Raw genomic sequence first — 19360 nt, forward strand, 5'->3', positions numbered from 1 at the left:
CCTCTGCGGTGCCTTGGCTTGTGGCAGAAGCATCACCCAGGCCCCGACCTTCCTCGTCACCTGGCCTCCTCCCTGTGTTCCCGCCTGCGTCCAAATGTCCCCTTTTTATTTCTCTTCTTCATTTACTGTTTTGGACGTGCTGGGTCTTCTTTGCTGTTTGAGAACTTTCTCCAGCCGCAGAGAGTGGGGCCCACTCTCTAGTCATGGTGCGTGGCCTCTCGTCGCGGTGGCTTCTCTCGCTGCGGAGCACGCGCTCTTGGCAGGCGGGATTCAGTAGTTGTGGCCCACGGTCTTAGTTGCTCTGAGGCAGGTGGGATCTTCTCAGAGCAGGGGTCGAACCCATGTCCCCTGCACCGGCAGGTGGATTCTTAGCCACTGGATCACCACAGAAGTCCCTAATTTCCCCTTCTTAGAAGGGCCCCAGTCATATGGAACTAGGGCCCACCTGCATGACTGCATCTTAACTGCAGAGACCCTATTTCCAAATAAGATCAGTTCTGAGAGCCTGAGGATCAGGCCTCGAGGGTGTGAATGACAAGGGGATGCGATTCAGCCCAGGACAGGAGGTGAGAAGTCACCTAAGTCACTGCAGAAGCTGCGAGGCTGCCGGCAGCAGGAGTCACGGCCACATTCGTGCCGCGTGCCAGCCGTGGAGAGACTCCCCCGGACCCTTCACACTCATCCTTACGGTGGAATTACATCGTCTGCAGACCCTGCTCTACCTCCTTATCCAAGGCGTTCGTGACGAAGCCAAAACTTCCGAGTTCCCTGGTGTGAGGGTGTCACGGAAATCCACATTTCTCTACCACGTCTTCCAAAGACCGCATGGCTCACCCAGGGCGCCAAGAAGACCCACGCGACCCAGACCCTCCTTGCAGCCTGGAGACGGACATGGCTGTGCATCTCCGGGTACCGCCAGGCACTTAGCATCACCAGTGTAACTCGTTTCCTTTTCCGTTGTATTTCACACATCTGAGACCACTCTGAGATGGGGTCCTTCAAAGTCAGCCAGCTGTCAGAGGGTCCACAGCACCGAGAAAAGATGAGGAAGCCGTGGTCTCGGGCAGGGGCCCCCAGGTCCTCAGCCTCCGTGATCTGATGCCTGCTGGTCTGAGGTGGAGCCCGTATAATCACAACAGAAACAAAGTGTGCAACAAACGCAACGCGTGTGAATCATCCTGAAACCACCCCCCCGCCCCCACCCTGTCCATGGAAAACTGTCTTCCAGGAAACCCGTCCCTGGCGCCAAAAAGGTTGGGGACCACTGGAGAGGAGATGCACCCACAACGCTGCCCGAGTCGCCTCCCTCCACCTGAAAGTGGGCTGCCAGCAATTTCCCTCCTCCAGCAGCCGACTGGACCAGGGCAGGCTGACCGGCTCACTGTCCAGCCTCTGAAAGTCGAGAAGGACTCCCCCTGCGCTCCAGGATGGAGGCCCGCAGCTGCTTGGAGTCAGATGAAACGCGGATACAGATTGTCAGTGTTTAAACTCTTGCCGGTACCGTGAGCTTTGGAGCTCAGCTGTCATCTGTTACAGGCCTCATTGCACAGAGAGTAAATGCGGCACCATCTTGCCGCGGCCCCCCGAGCCCTCTGTAGAGCCGTGGAGTCTGAAGGGAGCTTGGTTATGGTGTGTGGGCCCCTGGGACAGGGAGTTTTTGCTCAGAGGCTGCCCAGGGTCTGGGAAGACTGAGCCCATTTTGGGGAGGCCCCAGGGGCCCCAGGCTGCCTACCGTCCGCCCACTTGTCTCATCTCCATCTTGTCCTGAAAGGCATGGAGCTCACCCACTTGGCTGGTCTGGGGAGGGCGGCCAGCAGGCCTGGACAACCCGGGCAGGTGGCCGTGCAGCCCTGTGCATCTGCATTTTAACCACAGCCAATTTTGCTGATGATCGGGCAGTGATCAAGACCATCCCCAAGAAAAAGAAATGCAAAAAACCAAAATGGTTGTCTGAGGAGGCCTTACAAATAGCTGAGAAGAGAAGTGAAAGGCAAAGGAGAAAAGGAAAGATATACCCATCTGAATGCAGAGTTCCAAAGAATAGCAAGCAGAGATAAGAAAGCCTTCCTTAGTGGTAAATGCAAAGAAATAGAGGAAAACAATAGAATGGGGAAAACTAGAGAGCTCTTTAAGAAAATTAGAGATACCAAGGGAACATTTCATGCAAAGATGGGCTCAATAAGGACAGAAATGGTATGGACCTAACAGAAGCAGAAGGTATTAAGAAGAGGTGGCAAGAATACACAGAAGAACTATACAAAAAAAGATCTTCATGACCCAGATAATCACGATGGTGTGATCACTCACCTAGAGTCAGACATCCTGGAGTGCGAAGTCAAGTGGGCCTTAGGAATCATCACTACAAATAAAGTTAGTGGAGGTGATGGAATTCCAGTTGAGTTATTTCAAATCCTAAAAGATGATGCTGTGAAAGTGCTGCACTCAATATGCCAGCAAATTTGGAAAGCTCAGCAGTGGCCACAGGACTGGGAAAGGTCAGTTTGAATTCATTCCCATCCCAAAGAAAGGCAATGTCAAAGAATGCTCAAACGACCGCACAACTGCACTCATCTCACACGCTAGCAAAGTAATGCTCAAAATTCTCCAAGCCAGGCTTCAACAGTACGTGAACTGAGAACTTCCAGATGTTCAAGCTGGATTTAGAAAAGGCAGAGGAACCAGACATCAAATTGCCAACATCTGTAGGATCATTGAAAAAGTTAGAGAGTTCCAGAAAAACATCTACTTCTGCTTTATTGACTATGCCAGAGCCTTTGACTGTGTGGATCACAACAAACTGTGGAAAATTCTTCAAGAGTTGGGAATACCAGACCACCTGACCTGCCTCCTGGGAAATCTGTATGCAGGTCAGGAAGCAACAGTTAGAACTGGACATGGAACAACCCACTGGTTCCAAATCGGGAAAGGAGTACATCAAGGCTGTATATTATCACCCTGCTTATTTAACTTCTATGCAGAGGACATCATGAGAAATGCTGGGCTGGAAGAAGCACAAGCTGGAATCAAGATTGCCAGGAGAAATATCAATAACCTCAGATATGCAGATGACACCACCCTTATGGCAGAAATCAAAGAAGAACTAAAGAGCCTACTGATGAAAGTGAAAGAGGAGAGTGAAAAAGTTGGCTTAAAATTCAACATTCAGAAAACTAAGATCATGGCATCTGGTCCCATCACTTCATGGCAAATAGATGGGGAAACAATGGAAACAGGGACAGAGTTTATTTTCTTGGGCTCCAGAATCACTGCAGATGGTGATTGCAGCCATGAAATTAAAAGACACTTGCTCCTTGGAAGAAAAGCTATGACCAACCTAGACAGCATATTAAAAAGCAGAGACGTTACTTTGCCAACAAAGTCCATCTAGTCAAGGCTATGGTTTTTCCAGTAGTCACGTATGGATGTGAGAATTGGACCATAAAGAAAGCTGAGCACTGAAGAATTGATGCTTTTGAATTGTGGTGTTAGAGAAGACTCTTGAGAGTCCCTTGGACAGCAAGGAGATCCAACCAGTCCATCCTAAAGGAAATCAGTCCTGAATATTCATTGGAAGGACTAATGCTGAAGCTGAAGTTCTAATACTTTGACCACCTGATGTGAAGAACCGACTCATTGGAAAAGACTCTGAGGCTGGGAAAGGTTGAAGGCAGGAAGCGAAGGGGACAACAGAGGATGAGATGGTTGTATGGTATCACCAACTAGATGGACATGAGTTTGAGCAGGCTCCGGGAGTTGGTGATGGACAGGGAAGCCTGGCGTGCCACAGTCCATGGGGTCGGAAAGAGTCGGACATGACTGAGCACTGAACTGAACTGAACCGAATTCTGTTGATGCTCTGACGTGAACACCCCAAACTGAACAGCTACTAAGGAAATTCGCACGGGGCTAGAACACAGACTCCCTCCCAGTCCTGGAGAAGGGCGGTCAGCGAGCATGGACTCAGCCCCAGACCCCGCCGGACAGTTCTGCCGAAGGTTCACTTCTGGGGTTTTGAGAAGGTTTCCTCCCAGTCGGTGTTGCTAAGCTCTGGGGAAGGCAATGGGAACTGTGCAGTGAGCATATGCAGCTGATTTATTTACACAGATTATTCCGAGGCATTTTACTGTGTAGATCAAGAAGCCTCATTTACATATTTACACAATAGGCGGGAATGGCACTGAAGGAGCTATAAATATATTTTCCTCTCCAAAGCAGCCGTGAAATATACATATTTAGGATGTACCGAATGCAAGGCAGACATTGTGTTGCTTTTTTCACAAATAATGTATTTAGCCCGGAGATGGGCGCGGATGAGACGGATTACGGTCCTTGGTCCCTGGGTATGGGGGGGGGTCTTCCCAAAAAAATTTCAGTCCTCCTGGGAGCCCCCCAGGCCCCTCCCCACTCATTCTGTCCACTGCAGTCTTTGACTGCAGGACTTTTCAGCTGAACAAAGGAAAACATCAGTGTTTTGCCGAAGGTTTAAAAAAAAAAAAAAAATCCACGGAAGTTGCTGAGTCAGCACCGTCAGCAGGCTCGCTGTGGTACGGTTCCCACTGTGCCGGCAGCCTGTGCTCATGCCCGTCTCCCCCACAGCCCCCGTGACAGCCAGTCAGCCTCTGCGGACGTGTATTCCAGGGCAGGGCCCCCCATCACAGGCCATCCTTTGCATTTCAACATTCATCTTGTGTGTCCTGCCTTAAACAAGGACCAGATAAAATACAATTTTTTTTAATCAGATGTATTTAGCCTCAAATTTAATCCCCACCATGTCAGTTAAATTTCCGACCCAGACCATTTATACAAAGAGAAATGGGAGCATTCAAGAAATAAACGGGCTTCCCCGGTGACTCAGTAGTGAAAAATCCACCTGCCAGTGCAGGAGACCTGACCTGGGTTGAGGATCCCCTGGAGAAGGAAACGGCAACCCACTCCAGTATTCTTGCCTGGGAAACCCCCTGGACGGTGGCGGCTGGTGGGCTATAGTCTGTGGCGTCTCAAGAGAGTCAGACACAACTTAGCAACTAAACAAGAAGAAGTAAACAGCTGCAGGCTCAGAACTGCAAGCCGGCGTCCCGCGTTCATCGTGTGAGTTAGCGGCACCAGAAATCTCGGGCCGTGAATGACAGTTTCATTCAGTCTGGAGACTGTGTAACTGTCCAGGAAATCAGACTTTTGTATTGGCGTCTGCCTGCGCTTCTGGGTGTTGGGGGACCGACGGAGCGCAGAGCCCGGGATGTGCCTGCGCTGGGCGGGGCTCTGGTCAGGAGGGAGGTCTTCCTGGTTCCTGGTGCTGAGAATGTCCTCCCGGACACATGGGTGTCCTGCCGCTGCCAGGCGAGGAGGGAGGTGCTGGCCCCGAAAGCAGAGTCGCCTTGCTGTGTTCCCCGGAAACAAGCTGGTCGGGGCAGCAGCCAGTGTGGACAGAGGGTGCCTGCTTTCCTTGCGGCCATTCAGAATCAGCCATCTTCCTGTTTTAGAAAGCAAACACTGCCATAGGGCGGCCCAGAGCTTCTGACAGAAGCCCAGGAGCTTCTGTCTTTAAAGGAAAACCGGCCGGCGGGGCCACACTGTGTGGGTGGACAGCTCTCCTCCCGAGTCAGCGCAGATGGAGGCGTGTGACCAGAGTGGTTTATCCAGCAACATTCTGCAGCATTCATTTCTCAGTGGCTCCCCCACCTTACTCGCTCTGGTGTTTTCCCAGCAGTGTCTCAGTAACAGGAGTCCAGGAAGGTGCCAGGGTCCCCGAAGCGGGGCTGGGCCCAGCAGACACCGCAAACACCCCAACACAGGTGTCACGTGGCCCTGGCCTGAAGGTCAGCGTCACCACCAGGGAGGTCAAAGGTCTGGTCCTCAGGCCTGGGGCGTCAGCCACCCAGGGATGTGGCTTTGGGAAACACGGCCACTGTTTCCCTCAGGCCAATCCAAGCTCCCCACGAGGGTGGGGAGGGGAAGCTGGCTGGGGTCTCCGGGGCACCTGGCAGGGTAGCCTCATCTAGGGTCTGAGAGAGGGCCAAGCACATCCCCAGAAACACACAAGGGCCTGCACACCCCTCAATTGTTGATCAAGATGGACATTCAAGCCCAGGGATTATCCTGGTGCGTGGAAAATCAGTTGCACAAATCTCATTATGCTTAATAGTTCTGTAATGTTATTTTCCCCCCTAATGTGTAGACATACTTTTCTCCATCATTGATCTATTGAGATATTTAATGACCAGTACAGATGAGGGAAACAGTTGGCAGTGGAGAGACAGAGTGGACGTTCCAACAGCCACCAGGGGTTTCTGCCGGCAGCGATCACGGCATGAACATCGGTGCGGATAAACAGCCCAGAGGGTTACAAGTGGAGCCGCAAATGCTGAGTATGCTGGTTTTGGAAAGGCAGAATTAAGCAGAACAAAAATACAAACTTTTTTCTATTAATTCAGAAGGAAATTCTCTTGGTATGACTCCCCGCCTCCCAGCATTTTTCCATGTAAAGTAAATTGTTTTGTGTTGAGATTCTGTATCAATATTTTAAAAACATTTTTATGAAAAATACACATAATTCCTGGAGCTATGACAGAGCATTTAAAATAAAATGTGGCCTCTGGGTGACGGGAGAGGAAGGGAAAATCATTTTTTTTTTCTTCAAGTAGCAGGAAAGTATTACAGAAACTTTAGTGCCAAAGACACTCAGAGAACCCACTGCAGGAGTGCTCGAGCTGCTGACGACAGTCTAGGAGTACCTTTCACGGTCTTGTTAGTCCCTTAATTACAGTGGGTTTAGGCACTATCTGGTGTATTAGGGTCTGTGTTTTTCCTTTAGTCTCTTTCACAGCATAAAACTATCTTCTTAGAGGGAAAACACGATTCATTCGATGTTTAAAGCCCTTGGAACAGTGACTTGCTCATAGTAAGCACTAAATAAATAGAGGTGGTTATTTTATTGAAAACTTGCTGTGCCAGGCCCTGTGAAAAGCTATGGGGGCACAGAGGTGGGTGGGCGGGTGGGCGGATGGGCGGGTGGGTGGATGGGTGGATGGAAAAATAAACGGATGGGTAGATGGAAGAGTGAATGGGTGGAAGAAAGGAAAGATGGATGGAGAGAGGGAGGAAGAGGAGAAAAGAAGGAATTAAGGAAGAAGGGAAAGAGGTAAGAAAGGGGGAGTGAATCATGTCAACTGATATCTGTTGAACTCTTGAAACATTTGCGAGCCCATTGGTACAGACAGACAGGTAAACGTAGAGAAGTGTCCTGGAGGCCCAGAGGCGGACGCTGCCGTCTCTTCTTAGAGTGCAGGAGTGGGTCAGGGCTGGCCTCCAGGAGGTGAATCTGAAAGGGTGAGATGACCTTGTTGGTTTTCCTCCACCCCCACCTGTAGATTTATCAGTAGCTCGTTGAGAACAGAAGTCTCATCTGGCTCCCTGTTGGCTGGAATGGGGCCTGAGCAGAGCTCTGAAGTGATTGTGGATGGAGCCGGTGGGGGGAGGGCGTGGAGCGGGAGCAGGGCCTCCTGAGGCCTCCAGGCGAGGGAGCAGGGCCTACAGGGAAAGCACACCCTTCACACCAGAAATCGACCACAGAGAACAATCGAACGTGCGAACCCTAATGGTCTCAGAAGGAAGAGGAAGCTTAAGCGATGACTTGCCATTGGACGTTGTTAATGGTAATGGGTGTCTTGGTGAGCATTTAGAAATAAATAGTCATCGCGCTCCCCCTCTGTACCGAGGTCTGTGCCTTTCAAGTCTCGCCCGCATCCATTCCTTCGTTAACCCGTGACTACAGAGCTTAACTGGTGCACACTGTAAGCCCTGTGCAAACACAGACTCACACACGGGCGATCTGCTGTTGACCGCGGGCTGATCCTCGCGCCACTGCTGTTCCGAGGCGTGTGACAAGGCACTTCCCAGAGAGCCGTCCTCCCTGTGAAGCAGGCACGTTCAAATGCGCTGTTGCTCTCCAGATTGCCTGCTCTTTGTAAAGATCACCTACCTACTCCTATAACAGAATTTATAATTCACGGAGGATCAGTGCTTCAAATGAACAGTGTGGGCCCGGAGCCCACTTTTTACCCAACGAGCTCCTTAGAGACTGGATTTCGCAAACACTCGGTGGATGTACTGCTTACCGAGCACTTCATCAGTACTGACCCGTTCAGTCCCCGAGGCACGCCTGTGATGTAGATGTCCTTTGTTGCCCGCGTTCTCCGGTGAGGCACAGAGAGGATAAACCCTCTCCCTAAGGTCACACAGCTCACGCGTGGTGAGGCAGCTTCGCACCAAGGCTGTCTAGCTGCTTCCTTTCTCTCTGCGTCTGATTTTCTGGCTTCAGTTTCAGTTTTGTTACTGTTTTCCTGTATGTCAGGGTTTATTTGGTAAAACGCATGATGCGCGTGCGCCGTCTTAGCCTTCTGTGCGTGTGCGGCTCAGCAGCATGGAGTGCGTCCCCACGGTTGGGCACCACCGTCCCTAGCTTGCTCATCTTCCCGGACTGAGGCTCTGTCCTCATTAAGTCGCATCTCAGCCCCTGGCACCCACCCTTCTCCCTTCTGTCCCTGTGGATTCGCTCGGGGAACCTCCTAGACGTGGACCCGTCCAGCGTTTGTGTGTGTGTGAGACGAGGTGTCACACCCTCGCGCTTCATCCATGCTGTGTCAGCAGGCGCGAGAATGTCTCCCTTTCTGAGGCTGGATCACACTTCTCCGTGTGGCTGGATGGACCATCTTATTTATCCATCCCTCCGTCGATGGGCACAGGTTGCTTTCATCACCTCTCAGCTCCTGTGAATAATGCTCTGTGAACATGGGCGTTTAAGTTCAAAATTCAGTTGTCGTTCAGTCGCTCAGTCGTGTCTGACTCTGCGACCCCATGGACTGCAAAGAGTCAGAATCCAGTACATCTTTTAAAATCTATACTTGTGTCTAGTAGCTCCCGGAAAGAGACTAAAAACGACTGGTCTTAGGGCAGGTTTGGCGCTGAAGCCCCTCCAAAGGATGCTGGAACTCGAGGAAGGCGCTTCAGGGGTTTGGCTCAGGAGGTGAAGCCAGGTCCCCAGGTGAGGGGCCGAGGTCCCTGTGGGGTTGGCCCAGAGCCCCTGCCTGCCTCTCCGTGCCAGCTGCCCCTCGGTGCCATCGCCCCGTGAGAGAACATGACCCGCTATCGATTATCGAAAGCTGCACCAGGCGTGCCACGGTGACCACCCAGACAGCATAGACAGCGTCACAGCGTCACCCCAGACCTGGGAGCTGGCTGGTACACGAGGCTGTGGTTCAGCGTCTCCTCTTTGATCCGCCTGCTGGACTGTCATTTCCAGTGAGAAGGCAGTGGGGCTGAGAACTCAGTGGAGGCTGGTGTGCGTGGGGGCCTCTGGGCCCTTGGGGGCAGGGATGCGTGTCCTCAGTGAGTCGGGATAGAGGGAACTTGGGGCTTAGGGACACGCAGTGGGCGGGGACAGCAGGATGTCCCAGAAAGAGCCAGCGCCCTACACCTAGAGGAGATGGCAGAGCCAGAGGCCGGGAGGACGTAGGGAAGACGTTTCCATCCAGCTGGCAGCCTCGGCGGCGCCCGTTCAGGAGAGCGAGGCCCCAGCCTGGAGGGGGGGAGCTGGTGGCTGAGGGCAAGGCGGGCAGCGTCCACCCGCCGGGCCTCCATGTGGGAGATGGGCACCCTGAACTCCATTCTTGCTGCCCCGCAGACGAAGGCCTGTGGGACATGTTTGCCAAGGACATTCCGCAGGGCGCCACGGCCTACACCGTCAGCCTGGACCAGCTCAGGCAAGGAGTGACCTACGAGTTCCGGGTGGTGGCCGTGAACCAGGCGGGCTACGGGGAGCCCAGCAGCCCCTCCGCTGCCGTGTCAGGTAGGAGCCCCGCCCGGGGACCCTGGGGGGTGGGCGGGCGGCATGGGCCCCGAGCACAGCCATCCCTGGAGGAGACGTCCTGGCCTCACTGAGCTCCTCTCGCCCTCCGTCAGGGCCAGGGCCTCAGCTTGAGCTGGGCAGGGTCCCCCCAGGGGAGAAGGCATCCCCTGCAAAGTGCAGCCCGAGACCCTCTGTTAGGGGATGCGTCCTTACTGTTGAGCCGAAAGTTGAAAAGCAAGATTGCACCAACCTGCCCCTCCCCAGACACCATCGGGGAGAGCGCGAGCCCTGGACACGCGGTTGTGTCAGCCCAGGCGTCCTTGAGGGATGCCGGCCGAGGGGCCCGGTGCATGCGGTGCCTGAGATTGGAGGCTGAGGGCTGCCAGCTCCAGCATCAGCCCCGGCTCAGCCATGGGGGTAGCACAGACATGGAGGGGGCGGCCAGGCTCCTTTACCTGGAGCTCAAGTGTCGGTGCCAACAGACCCCGTCCTCACCGGTAACGTGACGAGGGGTGTAACCGCTGGGAGGAAGTGATGGCCCTGGGCCTGGGTCCTGAAGGGTGCAGGGGGATGGCCGCAGGGAAAGGAGAGCCTGCACGAGGCTGGGGGGAGCAGTGGGGGGACCGGCTGGGGGGCAGGCTGGTTACACGGCCTGGACACGCTCCTGGGGCCCCGGGCACAGGTGAGGAGCAGGCCTCCACCCCAGCTGCACCTTAGGGGCCACCCTCGGGAACACTTAGAAAACAGTTGTTCAGGGCCGCACCCCGGACAGCAGTTGCGTCACGGGGGTCACGGGTCTGGGCCTGATGATTTTCTAGCTCCAAGGTGGTCCTTCCACGCCACTGAGATTGCAAGCCAGGCTCTAGAGGTGGGGGTGGCTGCAGGCCGACCACCTGGAGCCGACTTGAGAAGGGAGCTGGCTGCAGAGACGTTTGGAGGTCACAGGCCGATTCTGGGCCAGAAACCACGAGCCTTCCTTCCAATCAAGACAAATATGTTCCCCATCCCCGTAGTCACATCTGTTTAAGCTGCTGACTGCACTTGTTTAAATTGGAAACATCCTTCATCCTTTCCTTGAGTGGGCCTGGAGGGAGGGGAGCATCCATGGGCACCCGGGCCCCGCGCCTCCTGGTCTGGGAGCACCGTGAATTCCAGGGGCGCTTGGTGAGAGGGACAACCTGTGCACCACTCACTTGTTTAATGAAAAATAGGCAGAAAGATCAAATCTACCTCTTCTACTTCGTCTTTATGAAGAAACTTGTAAACACACCCCAAAGTAGAGAGAATGGAATAAGGAAGCCCGTCACTCGGTTCAGCAATTCAGGGTTTGCCTCCCTTGACCACGTATAAGAAATTACAAAAAGCAGTTCCAAATGCACAGGGCTTGCAATTGCGCACATGCAGAGGGGACAGCAGAGGCTGGTTCCTGCGTAAGAACACGGCTCCAGGTCCTCGGGGCTGTGGGCACCATGGCTCACACATTCCTCTGAAATCCAGCTCATGTGTGTCGGATCTAAAGCGCTGCCGCCTGCCAGGGCTCCCTCCCTGGGCTGTGGCAGTAGCCAGAGAGGACTTCCGCTTGCTCGCAGGGCGCACACGCTTCACATCTGTCCTCTGAGACCCTTCTGGTGGGTTTCTGCTTCTGGGCGGCAGACCTTGGGGCTCCCGTCCTGTCCTGCACATCCGATGCCCCCAACAGGGAAGCAGGTGGAAGGCACGAGGGGACCCCAGGGCCATCCGGCATCTGGCAAAGAGCAACTCCCATCTCTCTCTCCTTAGTAAACAGAATAAAACATGAGGAAGAAGACAATCTTCCTTCAAAGTAACTCTCAGTTTCGCTGGGGGCACAAAATACATAGAACACAGCCCCAGCTTCCGTGGGTGGGGAGCCCTGGTGTGGCGGAGGAGGCCGACAGGTAGCAGACAGGCCCCCCAGCCGCAGCGTGTGAGCAGAGGTTCCTGGGCGGGTGTGGGTGCGTCCAGCTCTCGGCCCAGAGGGGTCGGTCCTGGGGCTCCCAGGTTAGACTGAGCGCACCCAGGCTTGTGGGCGCAGCACTTGCAGGAGGGGCCAACTTTCCACCCGAGAACTCCCTGCGATATCAAGGATTCAGCGGGGGTTCTGCTGGCAGGCGGAGGCGGTGAGACCAGGTGGTGGCAGCGGGAACAGGGGCGGCCAGGGGGTTTGCGGGTGTCTGGGGAGAAAGCCCCCATACTGGGAGAGACAAGCAAGGCCGGGCACTTCTGTCCCTCCCTCCCTGTAACCCAGACAACAGATGAAACTGGGAGAATGTAAGCTCGCTGGCCAAGGCCTGGGCTGGGGGCGGGGGCGAGGGGACCCCAGGCCCGAGAGACAGTGGACCCAGAGCTTCTTCTCCGGGAAACCGGTGGATCCACCCAGGACAACCCAGACCAGGCAGGGGCCCCCCAGCCCGGTCACGGCGGGGTCAGCGTTTCTGTCCATGTAACCGAGCGCCTGTCGCCCTGCAGCTCAGGTGGAGACACCCTTCTATGAGCAGTGGTGGTTCCTCCTGGTGACGGCGCTCTCCAGCCTGCTGGTCATCCTGCTGGTGGTGTTCCCGCTGCTGCTGCACGGCCAGAGCAAGAAGTACCGCCACTGCGGCCCAGGTGGGGATGCCCCCGCCTCCCCCAGGGGCCTGGGGCCGAAGCGTCGGGCTTCTGCCTCCTGGGTCCGGGGTGCCCACGCCACGCCGCATTTCAGTCCCTAAGACGGGCACACTTCCCTCTGGAGGCAGGAAACCGGGGCTCTGGGCACCGGCGTCTGGCCGGCTCTGCCCTCACGCAGGCCACGTGTCCCTTGTCCTTCTGCCCCTGAGAGTCTGTTCCCATTTCTGCAGCTGCTCAAACGCAGGAGTGGTTTTTAGTATGATTAAAATGTGGAAAGTGGGAGAAGGAAATGGCAACCCACTCCAGTATTCTTGCTGGGAGAATCCCATGGTCCGAGGAGCCTGGTGGGCTACAGTCCATGGGGTCACAAAGAGTCGGACATGACTAAGCAACTGAGCACTCACTGATTGCTGTTTTTATATCATATCTCTTTCCACCCAGAGATTTAAAGGTGTGCTAACTTTAACTGGTAAATTTAAACACATGGATGCAATATGTAAACACTGCTAGGACCTTCAAAAAAAAAAGTGGAAAGTGTTCAAGAGATGAGAAATGGCCCCTTCAGTATCACAAGAACAGCGAGTGGGGCGCAGCTCAGTTGCCTCGGTGCCACTCAGGACGGTTAGTCGGGTCTGTGGTCCAGCCCTTCTCACGATGGGGCGAGTGCTGCCTGGGCCCGCACCCCGGCTCTGAGCCCTCTGCAGCCTGGGCCCCGTTTTCCCAGCACGGCTGGGCCTGGCGTGGAGCAAGTGCCCAGTGAGTGTCCACAGCCGAGAGAGTCGCCATCGCTAGAAACATGGACAAATGAACGTGGGCAGAGCCAGCCATGGAAGGGCACAGACAGCGTGGCTTGCTTTACAGGAAGGTCAGGGGCAGCCTAATGAATGGATGTTTCTAGAAGGCAGGATGGTGGGTGTTCTTAGTGCAGAAGTATAAACAGGGAGGGAACCTTCCAGGGTGCTGGAAATGGTCCTCTGTGAAAGGGGCCCTCAGATGCCCCGACTGCAGCCCCCAGCACTGCGGTCCCTGCACCAAGAGGATTAATAAAACCAGGAGGCCCTAAAGTGCCTGCCGTTTGCTTCTGTAACGTGGAGCCATTCATCCCTCCAAGAAAGGATTTATTTTTTTCTGTGTAAATTCACTTCTAACAAGTGTTCGTAAATCAGATTTGATTCCTGCGGGATTTACAGTGTATGAATGGCATGTCATTTTCCCGAGTTAATGCTATTACAGAATCCCAGAATCCCACGTCTGGTGCAGAGAAAGTCGCCCTGCCTTCCCTCTTCTCCCTCTCCATCTGGGAAGCAGACCGCATAGTCCAATCTGACCTGCAGCTTCCAATCCTCAGCCTCACCCTGGAGCGTTCACTTAACATCATCATTAATGCCCAGAAAAAAAGAAAAAAAAAAAAAGTTGTCCACCAGAATGTCTCCCTGCCCGCCCAGGAGACACGCAGAGCCCAAACCACTGTGCTGCAGCCTCGTTCCGCCCCTCCTGGACGACACACTCTTGTACAAGATCAGACTTCCTCTCTGAGTATAATATTCACCTGCTCACCTCCCATCAACCCAACCCCGGCGCGCAGGCGACTTCCTCCTCCATCTGCTGCTGCGTGTGTGCTGCTGGCTTTCCCCGTTGCACACAAGCAGAACACCGAGGCGAGCGGAGGGCTGTGGGGTCCCCGGCAGACAGGATCCTTGGGATCGGAAATGCTGGTGAATTCAACAAAACACACGTGAAGCCCCTGGTGTGTGCTCGGGCAGTGTCCCGGGGGCTGGGACGTCACCAAGAACAAGGTTGTGTGAGCATCCCTGGGTTTGTGCCTCCGAGAGCTCACAGCCTAGCAGGGGAGGCAGGCAGGACCGCAGGAAGCCAGCCAGCCAGCTCTCAGGACAAAACGGAGAGGTGGTGACGGGCACCGCATGGAGAAACGACGCAGGGAGGAGACCTCAGGGCTCCGGAACGTCCTCTCCAGTCTCACCACCCGAGCTGTGATCTGAAGGAGGGGGTGGGGGGAAGGGGCTCCCTGGGCAGGGGCAGGGGGAGATGGGAAGGGCAGGGGAGGCCAGCCTGGGCAGGGGGACAGCGGTGAGGACCGACTCTCATGCCGAGCAAGGCAGGGGCCGTCGGGGGCTCTGCAGTTCCCCTGGTTACTTACAGCTTTGCTCGGCTAGCAGATTGTAGAATCTGCTTTGACATGTACTGGTGGACTCATTTTTTAGTGATTTTTAGTTACAGACGTTCACAGACATGTGTGACCATCACCACAGTTGGTTCTGGAGCATGTTCGTCACTGCAGGAAAAAGACCCTGCACCCTCGAGCCCTCCCCTTATATGTTTACCCTCCACTTACTTCCTTGTTCTGACTATGAGCCTTTATTGTGAAATGTATTGAATATCCTCAATGGTGTAAAAAGTTCATGCACTCTGACTATTCTTTAATAAGACACTGATAAAAAAAAATAAACAACTTGATTTTGGCATCAAGGAAAAGAAACACCAAAATGCTAATATCGTTTTGCTCCACGGTTGACGTGTAGCCTTACACCCCTGCCTGACTCCGCCTGCCCGGGGGGCTGACTCGGGTCACCAGGCCTGGGGCTCCTCCAGCAGGCGGTCCGGAGCACCCTGGTCGGCCCGCCCTGCTCCACGAGGCTCGGGGCTGGGCCCCAGACGTCCATTTCCTGACGCGTCTGCTCCGTCTCTGCCCATCTGTAGGTAAGAGCATCTCCAACATGGAGGAGTCCGTGACCCTGGACAACGGAGGGTTTGCAGCCTTGGAGCTAAACAGCCGCCACCTCAACGTCAAGAACACCTTCTCAAAGAAGAATGGGACCAGGTAGGGATGCAGCACCCACCCCAGGGCCCACGCCGGCCAGGCCCACACCCGCGAGTCCCCCCGAATCCCAGGGCAGGAGGGCGGGTGCTAGGGGTGGTTTAAGGACGCTTCTAGAGATAAAGAGGCAGGTCTCTGGTGTAGGGACCTGGTCTTGGGGGACCTCCGGCCCCTCCGGGCGTCACTGGAAGCTGCGGGCGTCCTGGGAACTGTTTGCGTGGTACCGAAACGGTGCCAGAGGCTGTGCATGGCTTTCCTCTCGACGCAGCCGCGATGAGGCCAGGGGGCGGGCCAGGAGGCGGGGCTGACTGGTGTGCCGCCCCCAGGTCCCCGCCCCGGCCGAGCCCCGGCGGGCTGCACTACTCCGACGAGGACCTCTGCAACAAGTACAACGGCGCCGCGCTGACTGAGAGCGGGGCCCTCCAGGAGAAGCCGGGCGACGCCACGGAGTCCGAGGTGGGTGCCCGCGCCCCGCTGCGGGCTGCGGCCCCTCCCGTCGCCCTGGGGCCCTGCCCTGGTCTCAGCCGCGTCTCCACAGACACACAGGCTTGGGGCAGGCAGAGCCGGGACAGAGGGCGCCCCTTCCCGGACGGGGAGGGTCCACGCTCGTCTCTGGTGCGCGAGGCCATCTCCCCGATCAGTCCCTGGTCCAGAGTGGACTTTGGGTTCGCAAACCTCCTTGCTGCGCCCTGCGCTCAGAAAGAGACCTGGCCGACCTGAAGGTCACCGGGAACGTGGTGGCCTCTGGACCCCCGAGGGGTAACGGGGGCCCAAGCCCACCCGACTGGTAGAACCTGGACCCCCGCCCACCCCAGACAGGGGTTTCCCCTCCCGCCAGCCTCCTGTGCGCCAGCGCGGGCTTCGGTCACAGCACCGCTGGGTCAGTTACCGGGGTCACCGGAGCGGGGCGGGAGCCCCGGGACCAGGGAGACCCCGCCTCCGAGGAGTATCGGCCTCCAGCCGTGACCCCCAGGACCCCGCCCCACACATCTTGGTGCCTGGGCACTGACTGCGGGGCTGGGCCCGTCCTGGGCGAGGTCCCTGTGTTGGGAGGGGACATTCCGGAGGGAGCCGTGGGGGCGCCGTGAGGAGCCCCACTTCCCCGGGGAAGCCCCTTCCCCACGAGCACATCTCACAGGAGCGAACCGGCGGACGCAGTTAGGGAGCTGGGCGCCCAGTCCTGACTGCGGGGTTTCAGAGACGCCGCGACAGGGACGAATTCGCCAAGCTGTTTGCCAGACACGCAGGCCCGCCCCACCGCTTGGCATTCATACTCTAAATCAATATTTAATCTAAAATAAGTCTCACCTTCATTTTGACCTGAGTTTAGGACTGATTGCGCCCTCAGGCTCAATTAAACGGCTTCTTTCAAACTGTGGTTTGTGTAGGAGCCCACACGGGCCAGCCCGCAAGCAGGGGGCCCGGTGGCCGGGCCGCTCGGCCTCCATGCTCCGTGGACGCGGGCGCCAGCTGCCCGTCTGCGCCGCAGCCGTGGGCTCCTGGAAGCGGCAAGCCGCCCTGCGGGCGTGCAGGAGGAGCGCTGTGTCCGCGCGAGGGGCTGTCTGTGGAGGGAAAAGCGAGAACGCTGAGCCCAGCTTCCTGAGGAGGAGGCCGCGGCCTTTTCCAGCCACTCGTCCTAAAGACGGCGCGTCGGGAAGGGGTGGGCTGCCGTCCAGCGCTCCCCGGGTCAGCGGTCAGAGGCGGCGCCCGCCCCCACCTTCCTGGGCTCTCAGAGCGTCGTGAACGATGCTCACAGCGACCCTGTGCTGCCTCGCGGGCTTTCCAACTCCACTTGGGCCGAGTGCTGAGTGCTTCCTCAGCCGGGCCTGGAGGCAGGCGGTTCTCGTCCTTGTGCCCAGGACACCCCTAAGGCCGAGGCCACCCCACACATGCACCCCACCCTCATCTTCCAGGGCCCGCTGACCGCCGCCCTTCCCCTCTTCTCCCCCCCAACACCCGGGCCACAGAGGCCATTCCCAGCACTGCCAGGACTGGGAATTCATGGATTCTGGACTATTTGTTCATAAAAGCATGCTCCGAATGGGTTAAACGCGGGCCATTCAGCCTGTCTGTTCTCCCACACACGGCGTTTTGCGAGTCAGATCCAGCTGATTCGTATGGAGGATCATTAAATGCCTGCAGGCACTAGGCCTATACATGCACGTATGCATACACGTATGCACTCATGCACACACAGACACGGGGAAGGAGGCAGCAAGAAGGGAAGAAGGGAGCGGGTGAGGGTAGGAGCGAGAGGGATGGGAAATGCACACTAAATCCTGCAAGGAGGCTGTTCGGATCCTCACGTAACAGATGGGAGAGCTGAGGCTTGCCGGGGTTTTGAGCGTCTTCCCCAGACACGCACTCCTGGGTGGACCTGGATGCAGACCCAGGCGGCGGGCTCCCTTCCGTCCCTCCCGCCAGGCCAGCCGAGTTCTCCTAGCCCGGGACGCGTGGCCAAGTGAGGGCGGGCCGTGGCATGCCCGGTGCCTGGAGGAAGAGGCTCCTTCCGGGATTCCCACAGATGCTTTGCGGGTCCTAACACTTTCTGGTTCTAGAAAGTTGATCAAAAGTGCGGACGCCGTCTCCACCAAGGCGTGTCACCTTGAACCTGGGGTTCCAGGCCCCCCAAAGCCTGTGGTGGGCGGGCACCTCCTGTGACGGCTCCGGGAGTCCAGGCTAAGAACTCGCGCTCCTGGGCTCCCTGTCTGCTCCTGAGTTCTCGGGTAGATGCAGTGAGGCCCATCATTTCCCCCAGAATTCTGTGCTCTGTTGTCTTGCTGGGGCCCAGCTTTGAACCTCACAACCTGGGAGAGTTGTAGGCAGATTCATGGGGTCTTGGAAGTGCCAGCTCCGATGGGAGCCTTTCCTTTGAACTAGTCTGGTCTCTTAACCAGACTGAGATGTCATTCACTCACTGCACAGTTCACGTCTTCACCGCATAGGCTACTTAGGTGTGTGTTTTTAGTTTCCTCACATTTATGAGCTTCCCAAATTTTCTACTGTTAATGGTTTTTAATTTTATCCCGCTGTGGTCAAAGAACATACTTTGTATATCTCCAGCCCTCCAGCCCTCTTATATTTATTGAGTCTTGTCTTGCGGGGCAGCATCTGGCCTGTGCTGCAAGAACCCCCTTGAAAAGGCCGTGTTGCTCGACTGTTGCTGTGTGGAGAGTTCCGTGTGTGTCTGCCACGTCCGGTTGATTTATCGTGCTGTTCACGCCTTCCACGCTCTCGATCTTTCTGCCATCTGTTAACGTACTGAGGTCTCCAACAGTTACTGTTAACATTCTCTATTTCTCTCTCCGTTTCCGGCAGCTTTAATTTCCTGTACCTGGGGGCTCTGTTTGCAGATGCGTGTCTGTCTATAACTGTGGTGTCTTCATGGTGGACAGACTTTTTTTCGGTATAGCGTGTCCCTCTTGGTCTCTATAACAGTTTTTGTCTGAGTCTGTTTGGCCTGACATCAGCACAGTCGCTCCAGCTCTCTTTTGGTTCCTGTGCACACGGCATATCATTTCCATCACTTCACTCTCAACTTGTTTGAAGCCTTGGATCTGAAATGTGTCTCTTGTTGACAGCATACAGTTGGATCATGCTGTCTCATTCATCCTGCCAGCGCCTCCTGCTCACCAGAGTGTTTGATCCATTCACAGTTAGTGTGGTTGCTGCTGACTCGAGAGTTTACGCCTGCCGTCCTGCTGCTTGCCGTCCATCAGTCTCGTATCTGTTTCTGTTTTTCCTTCACCGTCATTCTGCTGCTGCTGTTAAGCGCCTACTTTCTAGTGTATATCTGGTGGATATTTTCATTCCCTTGTTTTGCTTTTACTATATTTTTTCAGTTGTTTTTTGTAGTGATTGCCCTTGTATTAGTATGTGCTTTAGATTTATTCTAAATCTCAGTGACATATAGAAACTTTATTCTTGTATAAATCTATTCTCTGCTCCCCATTTGTGCTTATTAGTATACGTGTCCATATTCGTGACAGACCCAAGGATGCGTCTCTCTACCTGTACAGAATTCGGTATCTTTTAAAGAAGTTGAGAGGAGAAAG

At 55.5% G+C, this 19360-nt stretch overlaps 1 protein-coding gene across 3 annotated transcripts in view; it reads left to right on the plus strand.

Annotated features, from left to right (window-relative positions):
• Positions 1–19360, plus strand: part of SDK1 (sidekick cell adhesion molecule 1) — a 628823-nt gene that overhangs the window by 602709 nt on the left and 6754 nt on the right. For 2 of the 3 annotated variants that reach the window (XM_045164317.1, XM_045164318.1), the window contains exons 41-44: positions 9680–9844; positions 12332–12469; positions 15188–15308; positions 15632–15761. In XM_045164317.1, coding sequence (XP_045020252.1) covers positions 9680–9844; positions 12332–12469; positions 15188–15308; positions 15632–15761 — 554 coding nt within the window. The remainder of the gene's footprint in view (positions 1–9679; positions 9845–12331; positions 12470–15187; positions 15309–15631; positions 15762–19360) is intronic. The other variant, XM_045164319.1, reaches the window with a different exon arrangement.

The sequence above is a fragment of the Bubalus bubalis genome, chromosome 24, assembly GCF_019923935.1.
Source record: "Bubalus bubalis isolate 160015118507 breed Murrah chromosome 24, NDDB_SH_1, whole genome shotgun sequence".
In the NCBI taxonomy this organism is placed as follows: domain Eukaryota; kingdom Metazoa; phylum Chordata; class Mammalia; order Artiodactyla; family Bovidae; genus Bubalus; species Bubalus bubalis.